This window comes from Populus euphratica, unplaced genomic scaffold (assembly GCF_000495115.2).
Source record: "Populus euphratica unplaced genomic scaffold, PopEup_1.0 scaffold537.1, whole genome shotgun sequence".
Classification (NCBI taxonomy): Eukaryota; Viridiplantae; Streptophyta; class Magnoliopsida; order Malpighiales; family Salicaceae; genus Populus; species Populus euphratica.
In genome coordinates, this window is record NW_011500418.1 from 146344 (window position 1) to 157336 (window position 10993).

General features: G+C 34.3%; 1 protein-coding gene across 2 annotated transcripts; it reads left to right on the plus strand.

Annotated features, from left to right (window-relative positions):
* Positions 1-327: 327 nt before the first annotated feature.
* On the plus strand, positions 328-9343 carry LOC105114552 (kelch domain-containing protein 3-like). Of its 2 annotated transcripts, XR_840159.1 has the most exons (12): positions 328-845; positions 1466-1615; positions 1889-2056; positions 2580-2732; positions 2916-3068; positions 3568-3732; positions 3871-4041; positions 6533-6719; positions 6820-7033; positions 7768-7912; positions 8801-8900; positions 9105-9343. XR_840159.1 is itself a non-coding variant. In XM_011011126.1 (11 exons), exons 1-10 carry the CDS (start codon positions 665-667, stop codon positions 7909-7911), a joined length of 1686 nt encoding a protein of 561 aa, XP_011009428.1. In that variant the 5' UTR covers positions 328-664; the 3' UTR covers position 7912; positions 9105-9343. The 2 variants fall into 2 exon arrangements, 1 of the variants encoding a protein (XP_011009428.1); XM_011011126.1 differs by lacking the exon at positions 8801-8900.
* The last annotated feature ends 1650 nt before the right edge of the window (positions 9344-10993 follow it).

The following is a 10993-nucleotide window of genomic DNA, read 5'->3' on the forward strand; positions in this document are numbered from 1 at the left end:
TTTTTATATTTTTTTACTTCAAATTAATTTTAAATTATTTTAATATATTAATGTTAAAAATAATTTTTAAAGTTTATTAAAAAATATATTTTAATATATTTTTAAATAAAAAATATTTTTAAAAACAATAATTATACACTCCTAACAATACTCATGATAATGACAAGATGACGAGGGTTTTAGGGAAGGGATAAGATGTGTGTGTGCGCGTAAAATACAAATGTCATTATAAGAAAATAACAAGGTTATTATTGTAAACAACAATCATTTACCTGGAGAATAGATGGAGAAGCACCTTTTCCATTATGCACAGCGGGTGGAAAAATTTGGGAACATCTTTTTGGATGTTTTCCAGCCCAAGCTTTATAAGGGAAAATGAAAAAGTCCTTTTCTTTTCTCTAATTTGTAAAAATAATGCATTTTTATATTGTTCTTGGAAAAATAGAGACACCCTTAGGCTGTGTTCTGCATGAAAACTAAAAATAAAACAACAACAAACTCTGATATAATCTACAGTGCTAATTATCCCTACTCCTTTTATTTTTATACATTTTGATTTTCATTCTCTGTGGTGGGAGACATAATAACCTCATCTTTATATTTTAATTTTCCCACACTTTCCTCACGAAGGGAAAATTTTCCCTGAAAAAAAACGAAAAGAAAAATGAGATGGGAAAGGGTGCAGCAGCAGCAGCAGCAAGGAGTTCAAATAGAAGAGTTAAATGGGCCAGGGAAGAGGTGGGGACACACTTGTAATTCAATTAAAGGAGGAAGATTTCTATATGTTTTTGGTGGCTATGGCAAAGATAACTGCCAGACCAACCAAGTTCATGTCTTTGATACTGGTGGGTCATCACTTCTTCTACTTCTGTTGTCTTTAATTGTTGGGCGTCTTTCGTTTATAGTCTTTTGCAATTTTGGGTGGTTTTGTTTGGTGCTTCTATAAAGTTCGATTTTTTTCCTTTCCTTTTTATTTTTGTTATAATGAGAAGTCATTAAATTTTTTTGGGGGGGATTTTGTGGAATTATTTTTGTGTTTTTTGGCATTAATTTTGTCAGTTAATGTTTGGTGCTTAGAGGAAGTGCGATTATTGGAGTTATTTCACTCTTTTTTTCCCTGTAACTTGTTGATTTGCTTTTTTATTGGAATGTTGCTAGACTTGTTTGGTGTTTGAAATTACTTGAAAGTTGATTAAGTCCTATTTTAGAGTCAATGTGATATGGGACCATGTTTCTATCTAGGGATTTGATCATATCGTACTCTATAGTGCAAGTTGCTTTTGCTACTTGTGAGATTTCATCTTCTCTTGCTGGGGTGCTCGTGGTTTCCTTCAGGATAATTTTTTCAATGTTTTCTTCACATGAGATTCATTTATGGGTTGCCTTCTGAGTTATTGAATTTTCATCTGCAGTTTCGTTTCCTCTAAATGTTTTTATGCTCTGATTTTGGGTTGTTGACTTGTAGTTAACCAGACCTGGAGCCAGCCAGTGTTAAATGGCACGCCACCAGTTCCGAGAGATAGCCACACTTGTACAACTGTTGGTGACAATCTGTATGTGTTTGGAGGTACTGATGGGAAGAACCCTCTCAATGATCTGCATATCTTAGATACTTGTGAGTGATCCTGTCCTTAATTTCTTATCTTAGATACTTGTGAGTGATCCTGTCCTTAATTTCTTTTCCATTTGATTTTCCTTGTATGTCATGCCCTAGTCTTTTACGTGGCCATTGATTTACATAGCTTAAGTGTCAGAAAGCAATATTTTGTATGCTGAAATAGACTGATCATGAAAGAGTATCTAAGAAATGAGATTTAACATGTATGTTTATGTTGGTTTGTATTGAATCATATGACTTACACTTCCTTCATTGGTTATCATATTATAGCATCTCATACTTGGATAACTCCAAATGTGAGAGGTGATGGGCCAGAGGCACGGGAGGGTCATGGTGCTGCCCTAGTTGGTAAACGACTTTTTATATATGGTGGATGTGGGAAATCTTCAGATAATTATCACGAAGTCTATTATGAGGATCTTTACATCTTGAATACAGGTACCTTCCTCCATCAGCAAGTATTGGTTATGATCATGCTCCAGTTTAGTTTACAATTTATGCATATATCAATTTCCTATGGTATACCTGGGCTAACTGGGCTAAAGGGTTTTTTGTGTATGCACGTGGTGGGGGTTGTGGATGTGGGGTTAAGGGGGGCTGAATTGGTTTTCCTAATATGTGTTAACTTTTCATAGACTCTTTGGGATGGTCTTTGAAAGTGGACAAATTTTCCATTATTCTAGTTGATTATCAATTTCTTGCAATTAGCACCCTAGGTTAACTAGGCTAAAGGATTTTTTTTTTTGTGTGTGCGCGTGCAAACTTGGTGGGGGTTGTGGATGCGGGGTTAAGGGGGGCTGAATCAATTTTTCTAATGTGTTAACTTTTCATAGACTCTTTGGGGTTGGCCTTTGAAAGTGGACAAGTCTTCCACTATTTTAGTCAATTATCATTTTCTTGCAATTTGTTATGCTCTGCGGCGCGTTGAAGACATTATGTCATTCATGTTCTACTTTTGTAGAGACTTTTGTATGGAAACAAGCAATAACAACAGGCACTCCACCTTCTGCCCGTGATAGCCATACTTGCTCATCTTGGAGGGACAAAATCATTGTGATTGGTGGTGAAGATGGGCATGATTATTATTTGTCAGATGTCCACATCCTAGATACAGGTTTTGCTCATTATTTTACATATTATACATTTGCATGCACTTACACAACATGTGCCTGTGTGTGTGTATTTGTCATGTATTTGCTTTCAAACACATGCACATGATTAATTTCAATTATAATTTGAAATGTTAATTCATGCAAGAATGTGTTGCCTAATCTTTAGCTTTCTTGTGTTTTGTTAGAAACTCTTGTTTGGAAGGAGCTGAACACATTGGGTCAGAAGTTGCCACCTCGAGCTGGTCATTCCACTGTTGCTTTTGGCAAGAATTTATTTGTTTTTGGTGGATTCACAGATGCCCAAAATCTATATGATGATTTTTATATGCTTGATGTTGGTAAGTATCATGCTATTGTTGATAAAATTTTAGTTGCATAGGAAAATGCACTCCCCTCTCCCTGTAAATCCACCAAATTTTCAATAATTTTCTTGTCTTTTCTGTAGCTTTGAAAGTCCGAGTGTATTATACATCAACTTGTTATAGTTATTGTTACTAGTAGTTCTAAACATCCACATTTGTTATCGGGGCAGTTGCCACCTCGAGCTGGTCATTCCATTGTTGCTTTTGGCAAGAATTTATTTGTTTTGGTGGATTTACAGATGCACAAAATCTATGTGATGGTTTTTATATGCTTGATGTAGGTAAGTATCATGCTATTGCTGATAAAATTTTAGTTGCATAGGAAAATGTACTCCCCTCTCCCTGTAAATCCACCCAATTTTCAATAATTTACTTGTCTGTCCTGCGGCTTTGAAAGTGTGAGCAGATTATACATAAACTTGTTATGGTTATCTTTATTTGTAGTTCTAAACATCCACATTTGTTATCGGGGCAGAAACTGGTGTTTGGACTAAGGTGATGACAACTGGAGATGGACCTTCTGCAAGATTCTCCGTGGCTGGGGACTGCTTGGATCCACTGAAGGATGGTGTGCTTGTCTTCATTGGTGGCTGCAATAAGAGTCTTGAGGCGCTGGAAGACATGTACTACTTACACACAGGTTTGGTACAGTTTTAAATGTTTTCTTAACTAAAATTTCTTGCATGCTTTTGAGTTGCAATTTTCTTACTCTGCAAACCCTTATATTTGTCTAGATCACTGTTTATTTTGGTAATTTCATCCATTTTTTTCATTGCAGGACATACAAGAGTGCAAGATGAATGGCGTCTAGAAAAGTTATCTCTGAAGAAGCAATTGAAACTAAAATGCCAAGAACAAAATCTTAATTCTTCTGTGCGTGATAAAGTTTTAGTCCAAATTGACACAAATGCTGACATTCACCACACCTTGCCGAGTTATGCCCAACCAGGTAAGAAGTGGATTATTTGCTCCCTTTGTATTTTTCATCACAGTTACCTTTCATGAAATCAATCCGGTAGTTTTTCATATCTGAACCAGGGAGAATTGAGGTTGCCTTTTGCAATATCACTAAATATTGACTTGAGAGTGCCTTGGTAGTGTCACTCATTTGAAAATTATTTCATATCACAAATAGATTTGTTTCTATCAATCTACAATGAGTTTATATCAGTCTACAATGAGTTTTTGTACGAGTAGCTTTTGGTTTGGAAGCTTGTCAAAACATCTTTCAGTGGCAGTTTTTTCTTCAGGAAAATGGTAAATTCTCTATCTGGAATTAGTGGTCTTCTAGGCATCTATCTGCTTATGCGGGAAATATTCTGTATTGTTCCTTGCAATGCAATGTCTTAATGCCCTATATGTTCAGTGGATGTTCTTTGTTGGGTAAGAATGTGCAATTTCTTTTATCCAAATTTACTACTAGGGTAGGCTTGTTTTTTCTTCGGTCAAATGATAAATTCTCTATCTGGAATTAGTGGTCTTCTAGGCATCTATCTGCATATGTGGAAAATATTCTATATTGTTCCTTGGAATGCAATGTCTTAATGTCCTATAAGTTCAGTGGATGTTCTTTGTTGGGTCAGAATGTGCAATTTCTTCTATCCATATTTACTACTGGCATAATGTCCAAAAGCACAATTGAGGATTTATTCACCATCAAATGGATGATATGTTTCCTTTTCTTTTGTGAAATGGAGTGGGGACAAGCTCAAAAGCACAACTGGGGATAACAAGATTCTGTTTCTTTTTATGTGAAAGTGGTTGGGGATAAGATGAAATAATCTTCCTGCAGGAAATGTAAGTTATGAAATATGCTCTTATCAATTTGGGGATGGACCACGACGAAGGGCTCATTGTGATTTTCTAGTTCCAATGGAAAATGCAACTTTTATGCTATTTAAACAGAGGATAAGAATATGGTTGAACTTTTTAGTTTTTATCCCTCCTGGTAGTCTTGCTTTATTAAGATGTGCACAGTTGGATTGAGATAATTTTTTACTTTACATCCTTTTGGTCTTTCTCCCAGTCATCATAACCATTTGTCGTATCCATTGCCTAGTGTGGAAGCATGCCCAGTTACTCAGAGACTATTGTTCTGTAATAAGACGTGATACATTTTTTCTTATCATTGTGTATTGGGCTGCACTGACTGTTTAAGTAGTATGTTCATGGTGGGCTAAACTTTAAGCACTTAAGAGGGGTTATAATGCTTTAAGATTCATGGTATTGGCAAGGAAGAGTTTTATGAAAGTGAAATCAGTTATAATGCCATTGCCCTAGGAGGCTAGGACAATTTCTAACCTGTAGCTCTCACCCCCTGTGGCCAAATGAGAATGAAGAACGAGTTTATTTGTCTTGATTTGGAAGGTAGTTGAGATATAGTCAACCTAAGGTTTGGTATTGTACAGATAAAGAATGTCTACTGTTGCTTGGCTGGTAATCAAGGAATTCTGATGACTTTGTCTTCTTGCAGTGAAGAAAGGTTTAGGGCATGTTATTGATTGGGGTTAAACTGTGTACAAGTCAAAAGCATTTGATGGCAGGGATTATTCAGAACAAGTTAGTGACATTTTTGGACAGCTACAAGCATATAAGGTCCCTGAATGCCATTGTGTTTTCTGGGATCAGATAGTCTTTTGGCATCAACAAAACAATCAGGCTGCAGTTACATGACCCGAGTTGAAGTCTCCTTTCTGAGATTGGAGTCTTTTGGCATCAACAAAAATGTTCAGGCTGATTGAAATTTGTTTGGGATTGTACACTTAATATGCTTAAGAAAAGGGGAGCTTTTGCAAGCTAGTTGTAGATCTGAAATGAATTTTAATTTGCGTGAAAGGTTAGGGAAAAAGGTGAGAAGTTTATATCCTGTAATTTTCCAGAGTTGCTAAACTTTCAAGAATAATCTGCGCAATACTGCATTGTTAAATTATGGAAAAAATCTATGGCATCTTTCCTGGATCTTGAAAAGTTCTAGATAGTGGTTTCCAGAATTACCACATAATATTCCAACAGTGGCAAAAAGGAATTTGTGCATTGAAATTTATAAATGCTTTCAATTTCCAACATTTATATTTCTGCATGATTCCCTTTATTGCAACTTTATTATTTACTTTCCTGGCGATCAGTATACTGATGCTTTTTGAGTCATTTTGTTTGTGATTTAACTTCTTTAAGCATGCAAATCAGGTGTGAACCTTTTCCTGGTTACTAATTCTTTTTGTTAGCGTGACAGTATGTTGTTTAAGACCTCAATAATGATGTTATATCAGCTGAAAACAAAGAGAAGCCAATTATGACTTACCTTGATGGTAACATGATAAGACTAGCACTTGGGCCAGTGTGGCCAAGGTTTCATGATGATGTTAATGATCATGGTATGAAATGTTCTTTAAAAGGGCATGCAAGTTGAATACTTAACAAATTTGTGCTTTTACTTGCAGGCAGAGAAAATTTCCCATTGAATCAAAGACAACTTCATCAAGGGAAGAAGACATTTCAAGCCAAAGTTACTGAAAGCCTTCCACATGGATATACCATCGAGACCACTGTAGATGGAAAGCCTTTACGTGGAATATTATTTTCCAACAAGCCAAGTTCTCCCCAGATAGTTGACCACAATAACAGCAGGTGAGAATATGTTGTTTTTGTATTTGCTTAATTGGCAGTTATTGCTATCACTGCATATCCCATGAAACTTGTTCTTATTTTCGCTACATGCCCATATCAGGAAAAGGGCAAGTGCAGAAATTGGTGTGGTGTTGAATGGTGACTACAACAGCAAACCAAAAACTTCTAAAACCCTCAAGCAGGATGCAGTAGAAAACATGCAGCCAGACAATGCTCATGAGAAGGAGTCCACAGCACAGGAACCCATGACAGAAGGTGCTGCTGTCCCTGATTTGAAGAATCTGGCTTCTTCAAATGTTCATCAGTCCCGCGAGGTTGAGACCTATTTGCCTTTTTTCTTTGTTCAGTATCCTGCCTGTTCATTGAGTACTCTTAGTTTTGTTCTTTTTAGGCTAGTGCCTGCTTCAAATGCTATGCTCAGAATTGCATAGGTTCAAGCATGGTGCCCTGTATTGAATTTGCAGAGAGTTTTTTTTTTTTGGTGATAAACATTGCACAAGATTGATGGAGCGATTGTGAATGAAGTGTGGAATAATATTCGTTGCTTGTTTTTCTTATTTAATATGACTTGTTAACAAGGTTGGACTCTTTACATTAATGAAATGTTTTATTGATAATTTGCTTAATGTAAATACACGCACACATATCTATGTGTTTGTGTGCACTGTTATATTCTCAATAACAGCCAATAATGCTATATAATGGCATATATTATTGTTATGAACACTGTTAATGGCACCACAATACTGAATAACAGTATTGGGTCCTCCGATACTGTTAAATAACAGTTATTTAAAACCATTCTCATATGCATTGTAACAGCCAGCTCTGTTAGCTAAAAATCATGGGATGTCTGGTTTAATCATGCATCTCCTTGTGCTCCTGGAGCTTCAAAGAGCTTTCACTTGTATACCAATTTTTATCATGAGATTGTCCAGACATACATTATCATGACATTCATTCAAATGTCAAATGCATAACCAATTCTTCATGTTCGCTAGTCTGAAAGTGAATTCACCATCATTTTTTTTCCCTGGATTTTCTACAGGCTCCTCAAAATGCAGTACCATCAGTGGCCCCAACCCTGAATTTGAATGATGATATGGTCTCTGATGCACCAAACTCTGATACAGAATTTTCAAAAGAGAAGTCTACCCCGGGAGAGGACTCTACGACTTGGCTGCTAAACTGAGGTATGAAATCTAGGAAGCATTTAATTTTATATCCTATAAAGGTTGGCAAAGCTGAATCCTTCCCTGGCTTGTCACATTATATTTCTAGAGTGGGTTACAATTAGAAAATTGAAAACCATTTGTCGTTGAGTTGGCTGAAGGGTTTAGGGGTTGGAACTTATAATTGTTTCTGACCTGTACTGCGCATATATTTGATAAAGACAAAACCTCATTCAAAATTTTAAGAATTTATGCAACAAATCAAACCAAAATGACTTTCTTATTTGGTACTGAAATCTGACAGGATGGAGATGTTTAGAATCTCACTTAAAATAAGCAATTACTAATTTACTAGTGCCTTTTTAACTGTTGTCAGTCTTTTTGCTATAAAATAGTAAGCTATGGTTTGTGAAAATATGAGCTCTGATTTACTTAGATTATTACAATTTTATTTTCTTTTATGAGAAAAAATAAAATAAATTTTTGTTACGATCATCTTCAGCTTGTCTGTTGTATTAGGAGTCTACAAACATTTTGTGTTGAGTGTTGTGTTAGGGTTTCTATTCACCAACCGTCAAGATAAATGAGTTAGTTGATTCAGACTTTGTTGAAAAAACAGTACCTCTGTCCTCATCCCAATGTATGCAAACTTAAATCTGCAATTTTTTTTTCTCTTGGAATTGCATTTCAAATCACCCACTTGATGAAATGCCTTCGCTATATTGACAATTGCTTCCAAATTCAATCTTGTATGATCCTGATACGATCAATGCCTCATATACATGAGCTGCTGCCTGATTGCTATTTGTCGTGATATGATGCAATGCAAGGAGGATAGACTATTTTCAAATAACAATACAAGTCTTACAAGTATATTGAAAATAATCCCTGCTCTTGGATTGCATCAAGTGATTTCTATGCCAACCAACCAAAGCCAAATTTGTGACTACTAGTGTCTGGCAAACGAGGCTGGTTTCTTGAATGCTGAATGGGACGGTGAGTCCAGCGGGTAAAAATCTCTTGTGATCATTACATTCACACAGAATGAAAGTTCTTGTTTGAAGAAAATGCTATAAAATTCACATCTCTCAAATTTGAGGGAAACTTCAGTTTTAGGCCAAGATTGTTTTTAACTTGATGAGTCTTCCATGCAGAACTCTTTTTTGTCATGTGCTTTGTGGAGTTTTTAACGTGAACTGATTGCTGTTGACAGATGGCCAGACAGACAGCAAGAGCTGAAGTATAAATGATCCATGGATATCAATTTGTTAACCCTTTGGAATGACTTGATACAAACCGCCTGCTTCTGTACATTATTATGACTTGAAGGTGGTCGTAGATGTATTGGACTGATGATTCACAGAATCTGCTCTCCGACCGGTGTAATCTACCACCTACCAGTACTTACCTTTTCCTTTATTTATCAAGTACTATTTATCCTGATTCACTCTAGTTACATGTGGTTTTTGTTTACTTACAGTAACATCTTAATTAGCTACTAAAAGTTTCATCGTCTTAGTTCTTCCTATAGCTTTTTGATGCAGCTCTGCGTCATAGGTTGAAGGGTTTTTTTTTTAAAAGAAAAAAGAAAAGAAAGTGACGCTGGCTTTATCAACGGGTTTTAAACATATTTTTTTCTTAAGTGTAAATCTAAAAGCTTATACAACTATCTAATTAAATATAAGTTGATCAAATGTGTAAATAAATGAAAAGAAAGTGACGCTGGCTTTATCAACTATCTAAAAGCTTGCGCGTAAGATATTTGATTCTATAATGTGTTTATCCAATTTGTTTATTAAAATATATTTTTTATTTAATTAAATAATAAAAATAGATGCTGATTAAAAAAATAGAATAAAATATAAGGCTTGAATAAAATATAATGTAAGCTCGCACATTAAATTAATTTATTTTTTAAAATTAAGTTCATCTATGTAAAACATGAAAAAAAAACTATAAAAAAACCCCTTAATTCTAAAAGGCTAAATAAAAAACTATAAAAAAACCCCTTAATTCTAAAAGGCTAAATAAACAAAATAAAAAATTATAGAGGAAGGATATTAAGTGAAAACATAAACTTAATAATTATTTAAAAAAACATTAAAAAAAGTATAGAAACCAAAATAAGAATATGAAAATAAGAAAGAGCAAGTGATAGTCTAGGCGATACAATTGTATTTAAGAGAGTAAAAAAAAAAAAAAAACTATTTTAGTTACATATGCAAGTTTAATAAATTAGTTCTAGTTTAATTAGAAGATAAAAAAAAAAAAGCAATGGTAACAAACAAATAAATTTTCTTATAAAAATAAAGAGCACAATAATTTAGAAAAAAAACCAACCTTGAAAGTATGGAATTTGATTAAAAAACATTTATGATTAAATCTGAGTTAGCATGATAATTATGTAATTTTGGTAATAAGTCAACCAAGGTTAATTGCAAAACTCGTTATAAGGGTCATGAGATTAGAATAACTTGATAGAAAAGAAATTAAGAAAAACCACAAAACTGATTTTTTGTATAAAAAATTAATGTTGAACAATAAAATCAAAGAAGAAAATGAGTAAAAAAAATATCAACTTGCTTCAACATTTCAAATCCATGACTTGAGTTATTAAACTAGAAGCAAATAAATATTAAATAACAAATATAATTAAAAGAATAAAGATAAAAATCAAAATAAATGAGGGTCGACAAAGTTTTTTTATTGGAGGGTTAAATTAAAAAAACAAATCATCAAATTCCATCACATCATTAAGTGCTTATAATGACCCATTCAGCTTCTTAGACTAGTTCAGGTATTTATTTAAAAATTAAGAAGTTTTTATAAGTTCATATAAGAGGATTTTTAAGAACATTTAAACAGTGATCTATTTGTTCTTAAATGCTGGTTGTTGGTGTGAGTCGTCAATAGAAGATTTTTTTTAAGAGATTACAAGGACTTATTTTAAAATAGAAAATGCGGTGGTGAAGGGATGATTGATTAATTCAATGGATCCAAAGTAACTATATCGTATTTCCAACGGGGAAAGCCATATGGAATGCTATTGCTACAACATATTTTGATAGCACTAACACCCAACAAGCTTATGATCTCAAGAAG

What these genes read in the sequence shown, in the direction of transcription:
- LOC105114552 (XM_011011126.1), top strand. Translation starts at nt 665, where the DNA reads ATGAGATGGGAAAGGGTGCAGCAGCAGCAGCAGCAAGGAGTTCAAATA. An exon ending in TTTTTATATGCTTGATGTTG is followed by an intron (nt 3,069 to 3,567) that starts GTAAGTATCATG and finishes TTATCGGGGCAG; the next exon opens with AAACTGGTGTTTGGACTAAG. An exon ending in GTTGACCACAATAACAGCAG is followed by an intron (nt 6,720 to 6,819) that starts GTGAGAATATGT and finishes TGCCCATATCAG; the next exon opens with GAAAAGGGCAAGTGCAGAAA.